Below are 23,083 nucleotides of genomic sequence, written 5' to 3'. Positions count from 1 at the left end.
TCCCACAATCCTAGGCGGCGTCCCCTGGCCATTACCTCATCGCCTGGCCTCGTTTTCGCCAATCCCTGCCTCTCCAGGGGTGTGGTCGCGGGCTGCTCTCGCGACTTTTGCTTTACCCTTCTACTGTGCTTTTGTCGCGAGACTTCCTGCGCCTCTGCCGCTCCCTTTGCCGCCGCCTTAGCCGGGGACCCGGACCCAGCCTCTCCCCTACCCGGTCACCGGCCCCGGCTTCGCCGAGGCCCCGGTCCCCCAGCCCCGCCTCGCCGCCGCCATGGCGGACCCTAAATACGCCGACCTTCCCGGCATTGTGAGTACAGGGCCGGCCCCGGTTCCCTAGGACCGCGGCCCCGACCTCCCAGGGACCCCCAACAGAAACCTACCCGCGACCCCTCCCGCCTGCCGCCCCTCCTCAGCCCCGAGGGCTCCCGCCGCTGCTCTCCAGCCGGCCGCAGCACCTCCCCGGACCACTGACCCGGCCGGAGCCAGGCCGGGTTTTCGGACAGCCCACCAGGCCCCCTTTCCAGCAGCCGCCGGCTTCTCGGCCCAGAAATCGTCTCCGGACGCTTACCACTTGTACCCTTGTTTTTACCATCTGTGTCAACCCCGCCCGTGCCTCTGCAGACCTCCCCATGAGCCCCCCCACCCCCGTCCCTAGCCCCGACACACAACACCAGGCCCCTTGTGGTCATAAACCTGCCAAGGAAGAGGTTCCTGTGGCAGAACCCCTTCTTGTGTCACATGGGGAGGTCTGGCCTTCGGGAAGCCGGCGCCCCCCCTACCTACATGCACGCGTTGGCTTTTGTGCTGCCCGGCCTGAGTTCTTGGGGGTGGGGCACAGGAGGTAGAGTGCTGGGTCCTGAGTCACTGTAACTCTTCAGCCAGGGTAGTGATGTACAGGGCCTAATTCGAGGATAGCCCTCACCTCCTTCGGACGTGCCCCCCTCCAGAATCAGGGTTTGTTATCACTAACACTTACGCTCAGCTCCCAGTTGTGCCCACTGTCATCCCCATTACTCGGAGATCGGGGTACAGACACGCTGTTGACAGTGCAGGTGGAGGAGAAGGGACAGGATCCTGGCATCATAGCCTGCCTTCACCGTTAGCTCGTTCAAATGGGAGTGGGGATGGAGGTGCTGATGGGTGCTGGGTAGTGAGGCTGGGTGGTCCCTGCTTCTGCCTGCAGGCCAGGAACGAGCCAGATGTGTATGAAACCAGCGACCTACCTGAGGATGATCAAGCGGAGTTTGATGCGGTAAGACACTGTGCTGCCTCAGGACTCCTCCCCCAACACAGGCCCTTCCCCTGGTCTGCAAAGCCACAGCAATAAGCGGGTATGCCAACCCCAGGCTGCACAGCTTGCATAGGCCTTCCTGGCCTCACAGCCGCCGAGGAGCAGAGCCAGGAGCGAGAGTCAAGCCAGTAGGATTACCGCTAACGAGACCTGTGTGCAAAGCCCCGGTCCTTGGGCCTTTAGATATTTAAACTGAAATAGAACAATTCCATTTGGCACTGATGACTTAGTTCACTAGGCCTTGGGTTCTCATCCATAGCAGTGAGCCATGATGCATGAGCACTCCAGATAAAGAAAATAGGCTTTCTACATGTTCATGAGTATCCTCCCAAGAACTAGACTTTGAAGTATAGAGGAATACTTCTTACAGCCATTGGGCAAGGAGCCAGGAAGATTATTTGGAGATGTTAGATAACGGACCTGATCAGAACAAAAGAAGTTTGAGGAAGAACACACGTGTTTCGTGTCAGCAGAGGAGAGGCTGTGGTAGCTCTTCCAGATCCAGAACTCAGGAGGAAGAAGCTAGCAGTGGAGACAGTTTAACCATGAGGAGAGCCTTTTTTTTTTCTTTTTTTTTTTTTTAAAGGAAATACAACTATGAAAGGCAGGGAATTTTTTTTTTAAATATGAAAGGCAGAAAGAGAAATAACATCTGCTGGTTCAGTCCCTGTCTGCCTGCAATAGCTGGGCTGGGCCAGGCCGGAGCCTGGATCCAGGAACTCAGTCTGGGTCTCCCGCATGGGTGGCTGGTATCCACATGCTTGAAGCAGTCACCTGCTGCCTCCCACAGCGTGCATTAGCAGGAAGCTGGCCTGGAGCAGAGCTGGGACGGAAACCCAGGCGCCATGGTGCAGGCTGCAGGTGGCCCACGTGGCATCCAACTGCTGCCCCAAGCAGAACCATTCAGCATCATTTATTAAATGTGTTTATTCTTTGTGCAGCACAGAGGAAGAAAAGCCCCTGTCCTTAGAAAGCCCAAGACTAAGGGAGAATTGGGATACATGTAGGAAACATGGGGGAAAAAAACAAAGTTGAGTGAATGAAAATGAACATAGTAAAAACTAGGTGCATAAGTGCCAAGGGGGACAAAAATCTATTAGTATGTTTCACAGGCTGGCTTTTAGGTTCTTCTGTTTCCAAAGAGAGCTGGGCTGGGTCACGTTGATTATGTGAGACTCAGAGAAGCTGTGGCCAAGAGTCACTGGGAACAGGCTCAGGATGCGTGTCTGTAAGTCCTGTGGCTGCATCTGTGGGGCTGGTTAGTTCTGGGGAATGCTGGTTGCTGGCTTCCTATGTATGGCTTGGCGTACTCACTTATTTATTTGATTCCCCCTTGTGGAAGTGCTTCCTACATTGTGGGGAACACCTTCCCTGTCCCCTCTCTCAGTGATGTGTTCCTTGTGGCTTCCATACTCGCTGGCATGTCAGTCTGTCCCCCAAGCTTGAGTATCTGGAGATAATGCAGATGATGTTGTTGCCAAGGATCTGAGGGTGCACCTGTCACTCCAAGAGTGTGCACCTGTCGCTCCAGCAAGCTGCTTCCATCCTCACAGGATAGGAGTGATATAAGCTGAGAACTTCCCTGTGCTGCCACAACTCAGAGACTATTCAACTCAAGCCTGGGCCTCTGCCTATAAAATAGCACGCCTTCATGGTAAGATAATGAATAGAACTCTGTCCTTTTGGCAGTGATTCTGATACAAATTGGGTAGTGTCACAGCGGTTCCCTTCGCAAACAACAACAAAAAATACATTGTAATTTTTCATTAGAAGATGCTGAGATATCTCTTTATAATAGAAGGTGATGCCCATTTTTGGCATGGAAGGACCCTCTGGTTGTGCAGCTCTGGTTGGTGGGTTCTCCCCACTAAGCCTTAGCAGCCCATCTGAGTCACTTCTGGCGAGGTGGCTGCTGGGGAGGAGATGGCATGAAGGTTCATTTCCTGCATCCAGGACGCCTAGGAGCTTGGAGCTAAATAGGAGGGCGATGAAGCTGCAGCTGCCTCCCCACCAGGCTCAGCAGAGTGCCTGTCCTCACTAGGAGGGAGCCGAGGTGGGGGGTGGTGCGACTTTCAGCTGCTTCAGGGCCCCTGTGGGCTGCGATGTATCCTGATGCCAGCTAACGTCTGTGGCCATGCGAGTCTCTGTGGGCCTTTGGAGGGCAGCTTTCGGGAAGTCAGCTGAGTAATGGCTGTGCCGTAAGCGTGCAGTCAGAGGAACAGGGAGTTGTTTGCTGAAGTCCATCCAGAAATGGCGCCTCCAGGGCTGGACTCTCAGTCCCACCCAAGGCGACGGTGCACATCGCCACTCTTGTGGCTGGACCTGTGGCATTTTCTGTCACCTCCTTAATGCCTGGCAATAGCATTCTCTGCCTTAGTCTCCAGGTTGTTCTCAACTTTGATTTTATGAGCTTTTGAAATAGTTAATGTGTGCACACAGACCCAAAGACGCAAGGCTGACTGGTGAAGCATCCCTCCCACTCCTGGACGGCCTACTTGGTGGGGGCCTCTCGGAGGGGAGCTGGTCTTTTACTTAAAGTAAGCGTCAGTGTCGACCGTCCCTCCTTCCCCTGATTTCTCCACTGAGAAAGAAATCTGGGCTGCTGGAGGGAAGAGCGTCCTCTGATGTCCCTTGATCTTAACGGCCAGTTTAAGGGAAGCACACAAGGCTTGGTTCCCGTAGTGGGGAGGATGGGTGAGGAAAACAGCAGATGATCCAAACTTTGCTACAGATAGTTCTGATTTGTCCGTTTCCCTGTGAAGCAGCGCTAGCAGGAAGTAGAAGAGGAATGGGCCGGCAAACTGTGCAGGCTGGCCCTGTCCCCTCATGCGGGAGACCTCTCCTCGCTTCAGACACACGCGGGTTTGGCTGGGGCAGCCGGCTCATTGGGAGACTTGGCTTAAAATGTCTCATGAGGAAGCTACTTCCCATGGAATTCCCTCTCCTGGGCCCACAGCCTCCCTTGGGGCAGGGAGGGGTCCTGCGCGTGGCTTTTGAACTGCGGGAGTAAGAGGAGTGAACTTTGAAAACCTCCCTGGAAGCAGGATTTCGTGTCTCCCTTCGTGGCGTAACTGCCCGCAGTTCCACACTGAAAGGTGACCTCGCCTTAGTTTGGGTGGGCTCTGGCAGGCTGAGTTCTCCAAAGGTAGATGGTGCTGGGCGCCCTCCAGCCTGCGGGAACAGACAACAGGTCCTCTTCCTCACGGCCTAGAATATCACAGAGATGCTTGATTGTGTTCGTTGACTGTTGGCGCATTTGAACTTACCTGAGTTTTTCCTAATGCTTCCCCCATCCTCCCTCCTCACCACCTTGCCTGGACACTAGTTTGCACAAGTAAGACCATTCAATGCTTCTTCTCTGCATGTTTTTCTCATCTGCCATCTCGCATGCGATGCTGTGCCACTGTGCTATTGTTGTAGCTGATTGTTTTCAATTCCATTGGGTCCTTAGCTGGGTCACTGAGGGGCCTGCTGGCCTTAGGTTTGAAAATCGTTAATCAAGGTGTAGAAACATGACTGTGATCCACGAATCATTGTCTTTTCCCTTTGTGAGGGCCGCAGAATAAAACTGTCCAGCGGAGGATGGGATAGAAACACGGAGGCTGTGGATGCTCTGAACATGAGGTGTTTAGGGGTCAGAGTCAAAAGGAGACCGCCCTTCTCCTCCTCAGATGAGATGGGATGCAGAGATTTTCATGGAATGACATTGAGCCTTCTAGATAAGGGTGGACAAGGGGAACAACCACAGGCCTCACTTCTTAATTGTGTGTGGATTTTCCCCAGAAAAATCTTCATAATCCCCTATGCTAAGTAAAAGTAGATGGGATGGGAGGAAGCTATTACATGCACCTTTCAGAAAATAATTTGGATTATTTTAAAAAATAATAATAATTTGGGTTCTTTGTGCTTTGGTGAGTCTTTGTGTTTCTGCCCCCCTCCTTAGAGATGGATGTATGGATGATCAACATTATATTGGTCCATCCTGCACAGTTTTCTTCTGTGGCTCTGTGCATCCTCCTCGTCATCATGGTTATGAAGTCCCCTTGGCTGCAGTGTTGGTGTAGAGCCTGAACGGGCTCAGGGAGCAGCCGTGGCCACGTCTCCTGTCTGCTGTAGAACTTCAGGTCTTGCCCTCAGAGGCACAACCACGTAGCCAAATAGCCCTGGGGCATCTGGGAGTCCCTTAGTGAGAAGGGCCGAGAGTCAGTAACTGGTAGGCCAGTTCCCAGGACCAGTGCACATGAAATATTCCAGTCAAGGTAGATATGGTGTCCTTGGTTTCCATGGTGACTGTTACAAGAATTATGGCAAAAATCTCATTGTCCCTCTCACCTCATAGGACAAACCTGGAGGGATGGTATAAAGTATTTGCAAGCTAATATACCATTTTTCCTTCTTTTTGACTTTTCCAACTCCCCATTCTGCCCATCCTGCATAATTTTTTTTAAGATTTATTTATTTATTTATTTATTTATTCTGAAATCAGAGAGAGAGGTCTCCATCTGTTGGTGCACTCCCCAAATAGCCACTGACAGCTAGGCCTGGACCAGGCCAAAGGCAGAAGCCAGGAACTCCATTCTAGTCTCACCCGTGAGTGGCAGGGGCCCAGGTATTTAAGCCGTGTTCCCTGCCTTCTCAGGCTCCTCAGTGGAAGCTGGATCAGAAGCAGAATAGCCAGGGCTCAGAACCAGCACTCCGGTGTGGGACGTGGGCATCGTGAGCAGCGGCTCGACCTGTTACACCGCAACACCAGCCTCATTCCTCGTGATTTAAACTTAAGCTTATACCCCAGTGAACTCTCTCCCTGTCCTTAGTTTCTCCCAAGCTGGTTTTAGCTTGGGATGAAATAGAGAAAGGTATCATTTTATACTTCCCACCTGGTGTGCAGCTGTGCATTCATAGCCTACTCTGTGCAAGGACCTGCCTTCCTGGACTGGAGCACCTGGAACCACCACCTCTTGCCTGAGCTAAAAGAGGGGTCTTGGCTGAGCTTGACCCCACTGGCATCAGCCAGGGAGTGGAGGGGTTGGAGGTCAGATCCATCTGGCTGAAGTCTTGGGAAGGAAGTACGTGTCATTATCCCACCATGGTTTTCATACACGTGTAACTGTGCTCAGCCTTTCTTATGTCCATCTACTGTCGACAGAAATCCTGGAAAGGCCGGGCATTCAGCCAGATTTCCCCTGCTGGCAGTTCTAAACCAGTCTTGCCTGGGAGTGACAGCCGAATCCCTGGGGTCTGGAGTAAATTAACGCCTTCAGAATACTCACCCTTCCCCATGTCCACCCTCCAGTGCCTGTGCATGTGAACAGAGGTTGAAGAGACATGTTCTGCACATGGGCTGGGGGCCGTGGGTCTTGGTGTCCTTGGGACTCTTTGTGCTGGCACATCATGCAGATCTGCCCTGGGCCTCTCAGAGCTGCGGGCTGACTTCCCAGCCACGCAGGATGGCCACAAGCGCACCAGGCTGCAGGAGGAACCGGTGTTTGCCTCGCCTCGCAGCAGGAAATGTGAGCAGGGCTGCAGTTAGGTACTTCCTGTTTCCTTAGACTCACCATCTGTACCTGACAGGTCTGTCCTGCCTACCCTGAAGGCATATCGGACCACCCATATTGGCATTCTGACTGATGAACTCTTCACAACTGGAGAAACTGGGAGACAGAGAGACATGGGCCATGAGCTAGTAAAGGGAACCCCCCCTTAAGAACTGGGGACCCTCCACCAACTGTAGGTCCTCAGAATCTCCATAACCTCTGCCTCGTATTCTGCCACTTCTAGAGCCGCCCTCGCCCTCAGCCTTCTCTTCCCGCCCTTTCCATTCTGTGCCACTAGCTCATAACATCTAACCCGTACCTCTTACACCCTACATCGCTTCTGGTGATGGCAAAGCTTCGTGACATCCTCACCACGAGAGGAAAGGGTCTCATGCTCTTCTTTCTCTTGGAGTATACGGTGACCCCAGCAGAGATTCTTTGGCCCCCAGATCTTGCTAGGCTCCCCTGGGGCCCTGTGGTGCAGTGTGTTGGAAGACTGTCATGTAGTGCATGTGACAATTTGCTAATAACAATTTTGTCTTTTTTTTTCCCCCTCCCTCATCCCCATTCCCCCACTCCCTTTCTTTTTTAACTCTTGATTTTCTCACCTCTGGGGAAACCACAAGGAGCTGGTAAGAAGCCTGACCTTTCGTCTGCTTTTTAACGGGGTGTGCTGTGCTGGGCAGTTGTTTCTGTCTTCGTGTCTCTACTAAATCTTCATCCCTAGCCTCAGCCCCACATCCCGCTGACAGCCTTTCTCTGTCTCACAAGCCACCATAATAATACTGGCCCAACCCATACCCCAGATCTTCAAGACGCTGGTGGAGTAGGTGCCACTGGACGACTAGCGTGTGCTGCCTGCCCGAGGCTCCCGAGGTCACAGCCTCCGAGAGGATGCCAGTGGCAGGCTAACCTCCCGGCCCGGGTCATGCTCCTGCCGCAGGGAACCTGGAATCAATGGCTTGTCCATCTCTGCGACCGTCCAGAACCCCTGAGACTCGCCTCCTTAGGGCCTTAAATAAGGAACTAGGTTCTTGTGTGCATAGCGCCCACCAATAACAAGGGCTTTATAGACAGTATCTATGATTAATTTCCTTCGTGGCTCTGTAGGTTATGCCTCCCATTCCTCTTTTTGTAAGACGACTAAAGACAAAGATTTCTGCCTCATTGGTCTTGATGTAGGGCTTTCAAAGGGAGAAGTGGTGTATTCTCAAATGTGACTTAATATGGTTGTCTCTCCTGAGCCTGAGTCCTTGGCAGATACTGGACAGAGGCCAGAGAGCACAGCTCTTTGGCCTGTGGATGCTTTGGCTATATATAACATTTCAGAGAAGGTTAAAGAGATAACTTGGCACTCAAATGGCTCTTCCCAAGGCACTTACATATGGCACATTGAGCCCTTTTGTTTCCCCTGCATCTGTAGCTCTTGCCCCTCTGCCCAGCAGTTCCCGAAGAAGGGTGGAGATCAAAGTCGGTACTTGTTCCTCACCTCTCCTTCCCTCCTCTTTAAAGCTGCCAGGCACATTGATCTCTTCTCCAGTAGCAGGGCAGAGATGGAGGACAGGGCTTCCTTCTCTCAGCTCTACTCCCTCAGGGCGCCCCTCCGCCACCTTCCCTCCCCAACAGCCACACACAGGCAGTCTCGGGCCTGGCTGCAGATTGGAGTCACCTCAGTAGCTGGCCCTAGCCCAGAACAATTAAATCCGACTGTACAGAGGTGGGCCCAGGCCTGAGTGGTTCCAATGTGCAGTCAGAGGTGCAAACCGTTGTCCCAGGTGGAGGAAAGAAGATGCATTCGCCTTCCTCCTGTGGACGTCTCGGTGTAGTTCTTGGACGTTTGGTAAGGAGGGGACCTCTTGGCCTCGGGTTCTAGGTTACAGTCTCTGACTGCTGCGCCCCTGTGTGTGGAGAAGCGTCTGTGCTGGAGGCACAACAGAGGCCAGGAGAGAAAGCGGGTGCAGCAGCTGCTCTGTGAGAGGTGCTAGGCTGGCTCCATCTCAGGGCCAACACAAGCCCTGGACCCAGGGTGCTCTTGGCAAGCAGATATTACTTGTGTTTGTGGCTTCTAAGACATCCCTTTAAAACTCCAGTAAGCCCTGGCCTCTTGCTGGCCTCTGAATTCTCCAGCCTCCCGGCAGCCTGGAAGCCAGGCCCCTGGTCGGGCCTTCTGCCAACATTTGTGTCTAAGAACTGGTGTCTTACCTTCTGCAGGTTTAGAGTCCTCATAGTCTCCCTCAGAGTTAGTGGTCTGTCTGCCTTCCCTCTTTTCCCTCCAGCAAGGGTGGAAGGTGAGCTGTAAACAGACTTGCTCAGCAGCAAGAAGATTTACTTTTGGGAGGGGGAAGTTAAGAGGTCAGGATGGTTTCTTGCCTTGAGTGCATGGTGTGTGCCCGACAACTGGGAGGGGTGGGGGGAAGGTTTATGTACAGAGTGGGTGGGGAGGTTATGCTGCCTCTGTTGCCAGTTGAATCAGGGTGTTAATATTTATACAACTGAGGCTCCAAATTTACCAGGAAGCTTCGGTTTCCTAGGCTGAGCCCGGGTCGGCACCTTGGAATGTTGCCACCCTTTTCCCTTAGAAAATTAGGACCCAGTCTCCTCATGGTTTGGGGAATGGGGTAGGAATTATAGGGTGAAGTGAGTGTGCCCCAGTCTGAACTACCTGTTCCTGCAGGAGGAGCTGACAAGCACAAGTGTGGAGCACATCATTGTCAATCCCAATGCTGCCTACGACAAGTTCAAGGACAAGAGAGTGGGAACAAAGGGACTCGGTGAGGCTGGGCTGGCAGTTGGGTGGAGGGGAGCCTGGAGGACAGGCCTGAAAAGTGGCTTGCTGTCCTTGGGTCTTGGTGCCTTTAGCTTCGAGGCAAGGGCCCGCCTTGGAGATCTCTGGTGGGAGCCCTCACAGACATCTGAGACCACGGCTGCCCTGGGCCAAACTCAGGCCCTTAGTTCTATGTTTTCTTGGCAGATTTCTCGGATCGTATTGGAAAGACCAAGAGGACAGGCTATGAGTCTGGAGAATATGAGATGGTTTGTAGCTTGTGTGTTAGTGGGAGGATGTGACCAACCTGTGTAGCAGCGCTAGAGGAGGAAGCCCAAGGGATGCGGTGGGGACTCTGAGTTTCTCTGGGTGGGGGTCCTGAGAATGCGCAGCCCTCCCGCTGCTCATTTTAGTCTCCAGGTCTTCTGTCCTGGGCTGTTGTAGTAGGCTCCTGAGTTGGATATAATACCCTTATGACTTGGACTGGGTTTACATGGTTCTTGAGGCTCCCTGTAATGGGAGCTGTGCCATCACCCTGTGTTCACTCTCTAGCTTGGAGAGGGCCTGGGAGTGAAGGAGACTCCCCAGCAGAAGTACCAGCGACTACTGCATGAGGTCCAAGAGCTGACAAGTGAAGTTGAGAAAATCAAGGTGATTATAAGCTCTCCTTCCCCTCTGCTGTGACCCGCATAGCTGAGGAGGCACTCCCAGCAGGAGCAGAAAGATCCCCTAAGCCCCTGGCTGAGGGGCTGAGGTTCCTGGAGTTTGGGAACACACAGGAGTCTACACGCAGTACCACAGGCAGGCAGGCTCCTGTGCTAAAACCATGCCAGTGACTCACGTCCAGCTACAACTCTCCTGAAGGGTCAGGTCCATTTTTTTTTTTCATTGATTCATTCTTGCCCCCCTCCCCCCCGCCGCCTCTCTTCACGCCAGACGACAGTGAAGGAGTCAGCCACTGAGGAGAAGCTGACCCCTGTGGTGCTCGCCAAACAGCTGGCAGCCCTGAAGCAGCAGCTGGTTGCTTCCCACCTGGAGAAGCTGCTGGGACCAGATGCCGCAATCAACCTCACTGACCCCGATGGAGCTCTGGCTAAGTGGGTGCCCTCCTTGATTGGGAAATCGCTGCTGGGTGGGGTTGCGGAGGGGCTCGGGCAGCCACTGGCAGGGAGACTGAGGGGAGAGTCGTGGTCTAGCCATTCCTCAGCACTGACTATCAGCAAGAGTGGCAACTGTCCTTCAAATCATGTCATTACTCGGTCTCCTGCCCCAGGCGCCTGCTACTGCAACTGGAGGCAACAAAGAACAGCAGAGGGAGCTCAGGGGGAAAGACGGCTGGTGGGACTTCTGTAGAGAGCAGCCTTGTCACTTACGAACTACATTCTCGGCCTGAGCAGGACAAGTTCTCTCAAGCTGCCAAAGTAAGTACGTGCACAGTGTCAGCTGGAGGCTGGGGCAGATGTGGCCCTGCGGATTCTCCTGCCTCCCTCCAGGAGAGCAAGAGCATGCTGGGAAGGCCTCTCACTCCGCCTGATGTCCCATTCTCCATTTCCCTCACCCTTCTACTTTCAGTTAGGCTTTTGAAATGGTGACAGGGATGTGTTCCTAGGAAAGGAGTCCGTCAGGTGGCAGGGGGATGTGGGGGAATGGCAAGCAGAGAAGAGCAGCATCCGGGTGCTTCCGCCCTGGCGGCGGGGAAGCTGGCGGCGAATCTTCCCTCTCTCCTCCACCAGATTGCAGAACTTGAGAAGCGCCTGACAGAGCTGGAGGCAGCTGTTCGCTGTGATCAGGATGCGCAGGTCAGGTGCTCTCCTAGCCTTAGTGTGAGCCTCAGGTCCCGCACCCTGAGCCACAAAGGCGGCAGCGTCCCACATAAGCCCGTGGGTGGGGCGGGGGAGGGGGGCTGCAGGAAAGGGCTTCAGTTACAGGGCTCAGCGGTGGGTTGCCAGCTACAACCAGGAAGAATGGGAGTCGGTGGCAGTCACATGGAGGCATAGGGACCACTGATTTCTTCCCTCCCTTTCCTACCAGAACCCCCTTTCTGCAGGTCTTCAGGGAGCCTGTCTTATGGTGAGTAGTGGAGACACTGGAGTATTTGGATTTTACAAAGGGGATTATGGGATTGGATTTCATTTGAGGATTCCTTCTGAGTCCATAGTGATCTATTAACGCTAGTGGAGTATGGCAGGCCTCTTCCTAGCCTGATCCCTTTCCCCTTCGTTATTCTTGTCCCAACCCCACCCCCAGGAGACTGTGGAGCTGCTGCAGGCAAAGGTGAGCGCCCTGGACCTTGCAGTTCTGGACCAAGTAGAAGCTCGGCTACAGGTATTAAGCTGAGGACACACTGGATCATGGGTAGCTTGGGACTTTGGGAGCCCAGGATTCCCCATCAATCTTAACGTCTGTGCTTTCAGAGTGTCCTGGGAAAGGTGAATGAGATTGCCAAGCATAAAGCCTCTGTGGAGGATGCAGATACACAGAGCAAGGTCAGGACACCCTCCCTGTCTCCATAGCCCTTTCTACTCCCTCAGCTCCTCTGGGAGCTAGCATTGAATGCTCAGGTGCTTGTCTTGAAAGCTCCCGCTAGCTGAGGAAGTGGGAAAGTTGGGGCATTGCCACCCTCTGCATCCTTTACTGGCTGCCCCAGCCGTGCCCTCTGGGCCGTCATGCCCCTCCAGGTGCACCAGCTATATGAAACCATTCAGCGCTGGAGCCCTGTTGCCTCCACCCTTCCGGAGCTGGTGCAGAGACTCGTTACCATCAAGCAGTTGCATGAGCAAGGTAGGAGGCCAACTGCCAGGGATGCTAAGGGTCGAAGGGTGGATGGCTTCTCTCCTGGGTCCTGGGTCCTAATCACAATCAAACCTTCTTTTTTTTTTTTTTTTTTGTAGCCATGCAGTTTGGGCAGCTCCTGACACACTTGGATACCACTCAGCAGATGATTGCTAGTTCTCTCAAAGACAATACTACCCTCTTGACGCAGGTGTGTGTCCCTTTATCGAGCTGTTTTCATCTTTCAGCTTGAGTCTCCAGCTTCGTAGTGGCTGTGGGACCTTTTTTTGTTTTGTTTTGTTTTTTTGACAGGCAGAGTGGACAGTGAGAGAGACAAAGGTCTTCCTTTGCCGTTGGTTCACCCTCCAATGGCCGCTGCGGCCGGCACACCGTGCTGATCCAATGGCAGGAGCCAGGTGCTTCTCCTGGTCTCCCATGGGGTGCAGGGCCCAAGGACTTGGGCCATCCTCCACTGCACTCCCTGGCCACAGCAGAGAGCTGGCCTGGAAAAGGGGCAATCAGGACTAGAACCCGGTGTGCCAGCGCTGCATGGCGGAGGATTAGCCTAGTGAGCCGCAGCACCGGCCATGTGGGACCTTATTAACCTATGAACCTCCCGTCTTCCCATTTGGAGATTTACCCTGGCCTGAGTTATGTGGATTAAGTGAAATGATGCTGGCAAACTTCACTGATTCCTTTGCCAATGCATACAGCAAGTCCTGTTTCAGCTGTATGCATGGCACCATTCTCATTATTGAGGGAACATTAAAGTCAAGAGACCAGAATCACAGGACCAGCAAAGTAAATGAATATATATATATACATGTACACATCCATATATATGTGTGTGTGTGTGTGTGTGTAAAAAATACTTGGTAAAAAGTTTTATAAAATTTTAGACCAAACCCTCATTTCTTTTTTGGTTCCCATTATAGAAAACAGATGAACTCTTCTAGTTCAAAGTTGGGAATTCTTGAGTGCTGCCTGCTTGGCAGACCCTGAGCTGTGTCCACTGGACCCCAGGGTAGTCAGGACACTGCCACTATAAACGCACCCTGCTAGGGCCCACAAGCTGTGCTTCATTTCTTCCCTAGGGAAAAAAACCTCTTCCAGTCCTTGTCCAGGTGAGCTCCTGGACCTGACCGTGAAAATGAGCCTTTGTACCTCCTTGCAGGTGCAGACAACCATGCGTGAGAACCTGGCCACAGTTGAGGGCAACTTTGCCAGCATTGATGAACGGATGAAGAAGCTGGGAAAGTGAGCACCTCCAGGAGACGGAGCACAGGGGTAATCCCGACCCCTCTGAACTGTTAACAGCTTACATAGGATTTCCCCCTCACCTTAACTCTTGCAGTTCCAACTCCATGTGACACTGGGAGCAAGGGTTCTTGCATGTGGGGTCCATCCCCCTCCCCTGATGAATACAGAGTGGTGGCTGGGGGGTATTAGATGGCACACCCCCCGCGGGCCTAGGGAATGAGGACATGGGCCCAGCCCCAAGGCGGCTCACGTCCAGTACTGCTTTGCCGGGTGTGGGGAAGGACGGGGTCCTGTCCAGCACAGCTTTTGTGGCTGACTGTAATACACATCTGATTCTGCCCATTAAATGCTATTGTACTCTCTGTGGCCACTGATGTATTTCCCGGGGAAGAGGCAGCACTGAAACTCAGACGTCCGTCTACGTCCCTTGTAGTGGAGGAGGAGTTAGGTGGTAACGTGTTCTTACCAAAGAACTAAATAAAAAATGAATACAGAGCCAGAGCCAGAGTTTCAAAATATTCTCATCTGTTAAATTAAGAGTGTCTCCCATAGAAAAGCAGTGGAGGCCCCACAGGGCAAGTACAAAACAGAATTAAAACTCCCAAGGGTCTTGTCTTTACAAAAGAAAAGGCAGGAGGCAGCCCCTGGACAGCTGGTCATGCTGGCCGCTCCGGTTGGACCACGTTGCATAATCCTCAGCCGCATCATCACAACGTCTCTGAGCGTTTTGGTGGGGGGAGAAGGGGTAGTGTAGTGTGTATGGGAGGAGAGGCCCAGAGGGCTCTCTTTGCCCCCTTACCCCCTTTTCCTATCCCAGAGGAAAGTCGAGGGAACCTGGCTACACCTTGAAATGAGGCTATGTGTTTCAAACCTGGGGACGGGGTAAGAGGGGATCTGTGCTTTGAGCAACCTGAGCCAGAGGCAGAGGGGTGTTGGAGGGGTGAGGGAGGAGGCGTGATGCTTATTGCTTTGTACCTTTCACTGGGAAGGAGGGCAGCAGCCAACAGTAGCTCACAGGTTTGTAAACTGAGCCTGCTGGCTTCAAGGGAGGCAATGAAGTCCAATTAAATATAAAAGAATCATTTGTGCAAAAATAACTTAAAACAAATAAAAGACCTGGGGACGGGGGAGAGGGGTGTTCCCCTTAGCGCCTGGTGGGGAGAGGGCCATATACCACCCCCCCCAGGCCTTTTCAGTGACATGGCTTTGGGGGGGAGGGGTGGAGCTTCCCTACCCCCTGCAATGGCTCAGGATGGGATTGTAGGGGAAGGGGTTGCATTTGTGCTCTGAGTGGGGAGTAGTGCCCCCACCCACTGTCCACAGGTGCAGGTGGCTGGCAGGGGCTCCCAAGGCTCAGCACTCAGCTCTCCCCAATCAGGGTCAAATCCAGCTCCAGGTATGGCTGCTATGGGGCCAGTTTCCTCCTCTTGTTTTTGGCAGGACGGCCAGGGCGGGCCCGGGGAGGCAGAGGGACAGCCGTCTATACAAGGGGGGAAGTTGAAAGAAGTGACCAATCAGCTAGGTGTCAGCAAGTCCTTTATTTTCTCCCCACTCCCTGTAACTTCCTTGCCCCCTGCCTCATCCCTTATTTACCACCTACCCGTCCACCCCCACACACACCCCACACACACACTTACTCGGGTTGTGGGGCTGGATTCCAAGGTAACATCCTGGCGGGAGCTATTGCTATTCCGGGTAGGGCTGCAATAAGGGGCACAGATGATCAGGAACAGCTCCCCAAGCACCAGGAGACTTTCAGGAGTTTGGGTGGGAAACTTTCTATATTTGAATAGTAAAGGCACAATATCCTTATTCATACTCAAGTAAGTATACACCCTTTTTGAAAACCACACCACCATTTTTTGGATGTTCTTAACCCCAACAAGCAGGCACAGGCAGGACTATGGTGGGTGCAACACTCACTTGTATTTTCTCCTCCGGCCACGACGAGACTTTCTGACTATCCCTGGGGGTACCTGAGAAAGGATGGGCTGTGTGTGTGGAAAAGTTAGAAACAGGTACCAAGGACCCAGCCTTTCCTCAAAGCCCTTGGTCCCAGACCTCAGCCATCATTCAGCACCTACCTTCAGGTCCTCAGAATGGGGCCCCACAGGGGGTGGGTCCTTGGGCTCAGCACCCCCTTCAGCCAGCTCCCCATTATGCTGCCAGTGGTGGGTCCTTCTTGGGGACCGTTCCATTTGTCCATTGAAGCCACCACGTGTCCCCCACTTGAGGGCCAGTCGGCCAGGCTCCCGTCGGCTGCCAGGCTTTCGGCCCCGGCCTGGCCTGGCCTCACCGTTAATGCCCCTAAGTCCCCCTCCTCCCCTCCGGCCCCGCTTCCCTGACCCCCTCCCAGTGAGCAGCTCAGGGACTGGGGGGTCGGGAGAACCATGGGGTGGGGCTAAGGCACTGAGGGGAGGCCGGGCAGGCTCCGGTTCGAGGGCTGAGGTGGGGCTCTCAGAGGGCAGGCAGGGGGCTTCTGGCTGCTCTGGAGGGATCTGCTGGCAAAGAAGAGCTCCGTCAGTCTCAAACAGCCCACTGCCGATGTAACTCGGTCTTCAATTTCCAGGTGGGGGAAAAATTTCTCTCCCTGATGATACACCCACCCCCTTACCTGCAGACTCTGTAGCAGGCAGGCTAGGGGACTAGAAGCCTCCGAGAGGGGTGGAGGAGCTCCCCCCCCAGGGAGGAGCTGCAGCCCCAACTGGCCAGAGAGAAGAGGGCCAGGAGGCTGCAACAGGCTGGGGAGGGTTCCAGGGCTGCTGGTTAGCGAAGACAGGTCACCTGCAGAGAAACCGTGAGGTCAGAGGTCTCGCCAGGACAAGCCAATCAGACTGCGCAGACGGTCATTCTCCGGCACAGGCTTTCTCCCCCACAGTCCACCCTGCCTCTCCCCATCTTTACTGCTGCTTTCACCTCCGCATCGTCGCTCAGACTCACCCAGCAGGCTGGCACTCAGCAGAGGGCTAAGGAGTTGGGGGGGTCTCCCTGAGTTGGAGGGGGCCTTGCCCAGAGAGGAGGCCCCCGGGTCAGTAGTTGCCGTGGTGACACTGGAGGTAGGTGGTCCAGGTTGGGGGGCACTCAGGACACAGGGCTAAGGAAAGAAAACAGGTCTGAGCACTCATGAGTGACGTTCTGGAGACCTCTGATACTTCCACATACAGGTCCTAGCTGAAGCCTCCCAGCAGGCAGGCTGCGTTCATTAGACTCAGGCCAGATTCGTACAACCATCCCACCCCAGCCTGGAACTTGGCCCTCCCCAAGGCCCCCAGGAAGAGTCGGGCGTGCAACTGAACGCCTCGGATTCTATCTCCTGTTCTGTCCCACCTACTCGTCCTCTGTTGTCCTCACCTGGGGGGGCGTCCCCGAGGGGGGATCCAGGCTGGCAGCCAGCAGCGCAGAATTTAAAGCTATGAGGGTAGGGGGGGCTGAAAGGGGGGGGAATAATAGGGGGGGTAGGTCTCCCAAACCTGAAAATGGTTCCCCACTTGGACCCCCAGCTCCCTCTGCAGATCCCTCCCCGTCCCCAGCTGTGGGGCCCAGGGCCAACAGAGGCAGGAAAGAGGCAAGGAGGTTGCTAGGGGGTGCGGAAGGGGGTGGAAGAAGGTCTGATGGGGGTGGTGGAAGCAAAGAGGCCACCAAAAGCGAAGGCCCTTCGGGCTCGCCTGGGGCTAGAGGAGGGCCAGGTCCCCCAGGTGGGGGCAGCAGGGGCTCAGGGGGAGGCTGTCCTCCCCCAGCCAGCACACCAAACAGACTGTGACTGAGCAATGGAGAAGGTGGAGGCTGCCCCAGACTCAGAGGGAGCGGCAAGGCCCCCAGCATCCCCGGGAAGCCAGCTCCACTCAGCGCCAGGCCCTGCTCAGGGCTGGGGAAGGGGAAAGCCTCCCCACCAGCCAGAGGAGGCAGAGGGCAGGCTGGGCCTGCCGCCATCCCCAGCCCTTCAGATGGGCTTTGAAGCACAGGGCTGGGGACTACAGGGGCTTTGGAGGCAGCTGGCGGGGCAGGGGGACCTGTAAAAGAAGAGAGAGACTGAGCTCAAAGGAGGCCTTCCTCCTGGAGTCCCAATCACCCAGCCTCCCTGCCCCTCAACCCAGAAACCTGTCCCACAGCTCGCTGAACTCCCCCCACCCCCACCCCCCGCCTTGACTGCCTCTTTCCTCCCCAGGGCAAGCAGGGGCTCCAGGATGCTCACCACGTACCTGGCACACTGCTGAGGCTGCCACTGGTGCCGCCGGGCAGGGAGGGCTGGATGGGGTGCCTGGGCTGGGGAGAGCTCCCTGAGGAGAGGGTTGGGGGAGGAGGAAGGTGTGCATCTGACCCCAAAAGGTTAAAGCTTCCATCAGAATGGGAAGGGCCAGGAGTGGGGAGTCCCAGCAGGGACAGCACAGAAGGGAGAATGGGCTGGGACGGTTCTGGGAGAGGAAAGGGCTGGGGAGCAGGGGCGGGAGCAGGGGCCCGGGGGCGGCTCCTTCGAGGGGTTTGAGGGCCTCCCCCTTCTAACAATCGTAGTACAGTTGGGGGTCGCCGGGGACGACGCTGAGTGGGACGGGGTGATGAGTGGGAAGCTGAGGGCACCTGGGCACGGGGCCTTCGGCCCTGTAAAGTGCTGGGAAGGGGTGACGGGGGCTGCTGTGCCTTGGCCGCTGCACAGAGGAGGCTGCTAGCGAGAAAGGGGGACGCCCCAGGCCCCTCCACAGTGGGGGCCGGTCCCAGGACCAGGGGCAGGTGCATAGTGGCTGAAGACACTGGTGGCTGAGTGGCAGGACCGAGGGGACCAGGGGGGCCGGGGAGATTATTGCTCGGGGGCAGGGAAGGGGGTGTTAAGGCATCACTACAGTGGAAAAGAGGAGGGTCTGAAGGTGGTGAGGAGGAGGCGTGGGGGGCCGGAGGGGAGCCCAGGTCAGAGGGCACCAGGCTGGATCGCAGGGCAGCTCCCCAGTTGTATGCGGGAGCGTTGAGGCTGATGGCAGGAGGAGGTGGTGGGGCTGGAGAAGGGGCATTGCCCCTCGGGAGGAAACAGGGGCTGCCGCTGCCTCCAGAGGGCGCTGGGTCAGGAAGCCTTGGTGGTGGGAAGAGCCCCCCAGGCCCTGCTAGAGGGGGGAAGGTCTGGGGCACTGAGGGTGGTTCTGGGGGCAGGGAGCCAGGACCCCCATTAAGCGGAGTTGTAGGAGGAACTCGACAGGGAGGGTGGGCGGAGGGGGGCCCTGGGGACACAGTGTGGAACAACTGGGGGCTCGCTCCCTCTCCTGCAATAAATGAGAAACGAAGGGTCAGCTTGAGGCACCCTTCCAACACCATTCTTTTGTCTTCTCCAGTCCCATCTCCCACAAGTGCCCGACCTCCCTGGCTCCTCCCCCCACCCTACTCTCAGTGCTCCCACAGAGCTCCTCCCACCACCACCTCCCAGGCCCTTAGGTTGGCCTCAGTCTTGGGCAAAGTGGCAGAAGACTCACCAGGAGAAGAGTGTGAGCAGGTGGTCTCCATGCTGCGGTACAGAGTTGCCATGGCAACAGCTTTCCGCCGGTGGTTGCACAGCTTGGTCATGTCCTCCTCAGATGCTGGCCCCACCCCAGCCCCACCCGGGGTCACCGGGGCCAAAGGGTCAAAGTTGAAAACCTGTAAGGTAGAAGGCACGGACAAGGACCAGAGAGGGTGGAACCTGTGAGAAGGGCTACCGTGGTCAGTGATTCGCATTCACTCCTTTGGCTCACCCCTGTACTCGCCGGCACCCCTCAACCCCTCTGACCTTGGGGACGTTGAGTGGACACTCCAGACCGCACTTGCAGGTCCCATCGCTGAGGAGGTAGCTCCGGGTTTGCTCCAGGGAAGACAGCTCTGTGCCACTTGGGCTGGGAGAAGACAAGGTCAGGGGGAAGGGCAGTTGCTAAGTTACAGACCTTCCTAGGAAGGACAGAAAGGAGGAAAAGATTCAAAGGCGCAGGGCACCAGAGAGCAAAACGGCTGAGGAAGAAAGGGGAAGAGAGGAGAGCAACAGGGTAGGAGCCCTGGGCTTTCAGAGGAGAGGCAGGGGAAGAAGATGCAGGCACCGTAGGAGCAGCTGGGGTGACGGATCTCAGGGAACGCTCTAGAGCCGTACCTGATATAGAGCACAGCACCCTCTCGCACACAGCGCTGCCAGCCGATGGGGACAGATGTGGCCACAGGGCCCCCAGCTCTGTCTGCTCCACTGCTCTCATTGCCCCCATTCATTGTGTGTAATCAGCTCCCGCGTGCCTGGTAACACAGACATCCATGTGGGCACGAGGAGGATTACGCTGGGCTGGGTCCCGAGGGAGTCCCCCAGGAAGGCTCCAAGTGGCGAGAGAGGGCTGGGACATGAGTAAGGAGGAATCCTCTGCCACACCACCATGGCTACCTGAACATCTCTGCAAACATTGTGGGGTCCAGTCCAAAGCCGGGGCCGCCAGCTTAGCCCACACCTGTAACAAGCAGAGCAACGAGACTGTCAGGAAGCTGCCCCACTCGGGGGAGCGTCACAGTGTCATGAGACCATGCCTCCAAAGATCTCAGGGGCTGCTGGCCGAGGCCACAGCCATCCAAGCCCAGTGCCCAGGGGCCCTCAGCTTCCCCGGGACCCACAGAATCACAGTCCTAGTCCAAACCTATGAAGAGCAAGGCCCCTTTGTCCCATTAGGGACAGGAGACTTCAACTAGGAGTGTGGGCAAATTCCCACAATGCCAGGCCACTAGGAAGTTTCCTGGAGTGTCTGGCCCTACTGCTCCCTCCCCCAGGAAGATCGTATAAAAAAGTACAGACTGCCCCTAGGTCAGCAGGCAACCACCCAACTGCCTGCTGCGGTGGTACCAGCAGGACTCCCCCCACCCCACCCCCACCCCCGTGTCTGCTTCATCAGACAATCGCTGATTTAGTTCACTCGGGTCTTCAGCGAGGTCAGAATCACAGCTCTGTCTTCTCCCAGGACCCTGAGGAGCTCCTGATTTTCCCGCAAACCTAGGGCAAGGGGATTCAGACCCTCGTCCCCCAACGGCCTCGGATCAGCTCCGAGAGTCTTCTTGGCTGTGTGGGGACGCCACTCAAACCTGCAAGCACCCTCCCCAAGCTCACCGCCGCTCACACGCCACAGTGGCGGCTTCCAAACTTTCCCTCTCATAACAAGGCGCCCTGTCACCCAGACTGCTTCCCTCAGCTCGGGGAGGAGGGGAAGGCGCACGAAGTAGGAAGGAACTTGGGGAGAGGGCGGGCGGAGGGTGGGCGAAGCACAGAAGGGAGGGAGGTGAGGAGGCAGAAGTCAGGCAGTGCGAGGGAGAAACGGCGGGGGCAGGTGAGGGCGGGGGAGCGGGGATGGGGCCGGGGAAAGGGGCCGAGAGGACGCAGAGGGGGCAGAGGGGAGGGATAGGAGGGGAGGGGGAGGGGCGGGTGGGGGGGGCCGGGCCCCGCACTCACCGCGGCCCATGGTTCGGCCGGCCCCGCCCTGCGCAGTCGCGGCCCAGAGGGTGAGTGGGAGGGGGTGGGAGGAGGGTCGGTGGAGCCCGAGCCTCCGGTACGGCCCCGGCCGGTCCTAGCAGGAAGCGCCGCCGCCGCCGCCGCGGATCACCGAGCGGCCTCCCGCGCATGCGCCATGGGGGCCAGGGGCAGCCCTGGGGATTCCGTTCCCAGAAGGCACCGCGCAGCCTGCTGCCGCCGCCGCCGTCGCTGCCGCCGCTACCGCCGCAGCCGCCGCCGCCGCCGCCGCCGCCGCCGCCGCCGCTGCCCGGACGGGAGAGGGGCGGGGCCGGGCCCCCGCCCAGCGGACAGAGACGAGCCAACAGGAGGGGCCGCAGTGCGCATGCGGGAGCGCGCCTGCCCCTCCCCCACAACCCCCCATTAATCCCCAAGAGAACAAACACCCCACGCGGCCCCCCCCGCCCGCCGCGGAAGGATCTGCGTCTCTTCCCAGGCCACTGGTGGCCAATCCCAGCGCTCCCCGGGGAGGGGCCCCTGCCAAAGCCACAAGCTGCTGGGGGAGCCAGGAATGTCGGGGCCGGGAGGGGCCGGCCCCAAAGATGAAAGTCGCGACTTGCCCTGCCCCGCCCCGAAGGCTGCCCGGGTAGTGTGCTGGGACTTGACCCGCCTCCCCAGGTCAACGTGTCACAACACGACCTCGGCCTGTCAAGTCACATGACCCCTGCCTGTCACTGACAACCTGGTCTGTCTGCAGGCCAGGCTAGACCATCTGGTCCAGCCCGCCCCCCACCTCCACTCACAGGAGAGGAAATGGCGCGACCTGTCACTGCCACGCCGGCCTGGTGACAGCCTCTGCCTGAACAAACTGGCTGCCCCCGTGAGGGTATGACAGGAACTGAGCAGGCCACCACAGGGCTTTACGTTTCTCATGGCGCTTTCCACTTGGAAGCTGCTTCCAAGTTCAAAGTTCTCTGCTTTTACTTTTGACAATTCGTTATCTTTAATTTACAAACAACATAGGAACGAGAACGGCAGGATTCCTGGGCGAGGAGAAGGGAGAGCGGAGGCTGGCATCTGGGCTCCTGAAGCCCGGGACAAGGCCAGGCGCGCGCTCAGGTTAACGCACACGTCCCAGGCAGCAAGGCTCTGCCCAGGAGGCAGGGGCCTGCACCCAGTGCCTCACAGCAGGGAGCCACAGGACTTAGGGTGGGGGCTTGGTGTCCGGTGGAGGGCACAAGGACACGGAATCGGGCCCACTGGGCCAAATAAAAGGTGACTGCGGACATGCTGAGGACTTATGGGAGACGAGATAAACGTCGAGGCCGCTCTAGAAGCAGCAGTTAACGACCACCAAGGGGAGTCCGATACCTCGGCCCCTTTCCGGGGGCCCTTAGGGGGCTAAAGGAGAGCCCTTTTCGAAGACAAGATGTCGTCGGTCCTGGCAGATGGTTGCAAAGGAGAGAGGTTCAAAAGGCCTGTATGCCCATTAGCTGGAAGGGGATTGAGAAAACGGGAGCCCCCTCCGTAGAAGGGCAAACGAGGGCTAATGCAAGGTGAGCGGCGTGGCCGCCCCCGGGGCGCAGAAGCTGCAGGGAGGACCCACACGGCAGCTTACGGGAGGCCACGGTTGATAGCCGTTGTGGCCGTTGGTTGCCGGAGCCGGTGCCCCGCCCTCTCTCCTCTCCCCCACCCCCCGTACCTCCCACCACCCTCGTTGTCCCCTGCGCGTGCGCGCGCAGACACCGGTTGCCAAACATTGCATCATCCCCGCCCCCCTCTCCTCCCCTCCCCCTCCACACTCCCCTCCGCGCGCGCGCATGACTCACCCACCGCCTCCGCGGAGCCTCGTGACCCAAAGCCACTTCCGGGTCCAACGCGACGTCGACCTCCGAGCGGGAGGGAGCGACAGGGGCGGTGCCACGGGGCTCCTGAGTGGCGGATGTGGGGGGCGAGGCGGGGCCAGTGTCGGCGTGCCGCTTTCTGATTGGTAAGCTCTTGGGCACCGCCCCTGAGAGGAGGGCCAACCCCCTGGTAAA

The 23,083-nt window shown here is 56.6% G+C and overlaps 2 protein-coding genes across 16 annotated transcripts; one reads left to right on the top strand and one right to left on the bottom strand.

The window, feature by feature from the left end:
* The first annotated feature begins 71 nt into the window (after positions 1-71).
* Positions 72-13,983, top strand: DCTN2 (dynactin subunit 2). The gene is made up of 14 exons (XM_002720918.5): positions 72-307; positions 1,184-1,252; positions 9,500-9,596; positions 9,797-9,858; positions 10,142-10,240; positions 10,526-10,686; positions 10,863-11,010; positions 11,323-11,388; positions 11,621-11,659; positions 11,837-11,914; positions 12,004-12,075; positions 12,268-12,370; positions 12,481-12,572; positions 13,536-13,983. Exons 1-14 carry the CDS (start codon positions 272-274, stop codon positions 13,620-13,622), a joined length of 1,209 nt encoding a protein of 402 aa, XP_002720964.1. The 5' UTR covers positions 72-271; the 3' UTR covers positions 13,623-13,983.
* A 141-nt stretch (positions 13,984-14,124) lies between these two features.
* MBD6 (methyl-CpG binding domain protein 6) lies at positions 14,125-22,952 on the bottom strand. 15 transcript variants are annotated; one of them, XR_007914225.2, is made up of 15 exons: positions 21,048-21,343; positions 19,998-20,061; positions 19,719-19,855; positions 19,368-19,470; positions 19,075-19,237; positions 17,821-18,867; positions 16,973-17,631; positions 16,562-16,715; positions 16,236-16,405; positions 15,706-16,122; positions 15,545-15,612; positions 15,259-15,400; positions 14,932-15,101; positions 14,597-14,660; positions 14,125-14,339 (listed from the first exon to the last, which is right to left on the bottom strand). XR_007914225.2 is itself a non-coding variant. In XM_051832948.2 (13 exons), the coding sequence occupies exons 3-13, from the start codon at positions 19,829-19,831 to the stop codon at positions 15,027-15,029; spliced, it is 3,111 nt and encodes a 1,036-aa protein (XP_051688908.2). In that variant the 5' UTR covers positions 19,832-19,855; positions 19,998-20,061; positions 22,874-22,952; the 3' UTR covers positions 14,125-15,026. The 15 variants fall into 15 exon arrangements, 10 of the variants coding, with proteins under 10 accessions (XP_051688908.2, XP_051688907.2, XP_051688913.2 ...); XR_011380114.1 differs by having other exon boundaries at positions 15,259-15,322; XR_007914227.2 differs by having other exon boundaries at positions 15,259-15,322; positions 15,545-15,597.
* Between the last annotated feature and the right edge of the window lie 131 nt (positions 22,953-23,083).

The sequence above is a fragment of the Oryctolagus cuniculus genome, chromosome 11, assembly GCF_964237555.1.
Source record: "Oryctolagus cuniculus chromosome 11, mOryCun1.1, whole genome shotgun sequence".
Lineage (NCBI taxonomy): Eukaryota > Metazoa > Chordata > Mammalia > Lagomorpha > Leporidae > Oryctolagus > Oryctolagus cuniculus.
This window is presented reverse-complemented; position numbering and strand designations above follow the sequence as displayed.

Bases quoted from the DNA above. Each gene is read 5' to 3' on its own strand.
- MBD6 (XM_051832948.2), bottom strand. From the start codon at position 19,831: ATGAATGGGGGCAATGAGAGCAGTGGAGCAGACAGAGCTGGGGGCCCT. The intron at 19,238-19,367 runs GTCAGAGGGGTT...TCTACCTTACAG, and splicing joins GTCCACTCAACGTCCCCAAG to GTTTTCAACTTTGACCCTTT. The intron at 16,123-16,235 runs GTAAGGGGGTGG...CTTCTTTGCCAG, and splicing joins GCCTGCTACAGAGTCTGCAG to CAGATCCCTCCAGAGCAGCC.
- DCTN2 (XM_002720918.5), top strand. From the start codon at position 272: ATGGCGGACCCTAAATACGCCGACCTTCCCGGCATT. The intron at 11,389-11,620 runs GTCAGGTGCTCT...CTTTCCTACCAG, and splicing joins GCTGTGATCAGGATGCGCAG to AACCCCCTTTCTGCAGGTCT. The intron at 12,573-13,535 runs GTGTGTGTCCCT...ACCTCCTTGCAG, and splicing joins ATACTACCCTCTTGACGCAG to GTGCAGACAACCATGCGTGA.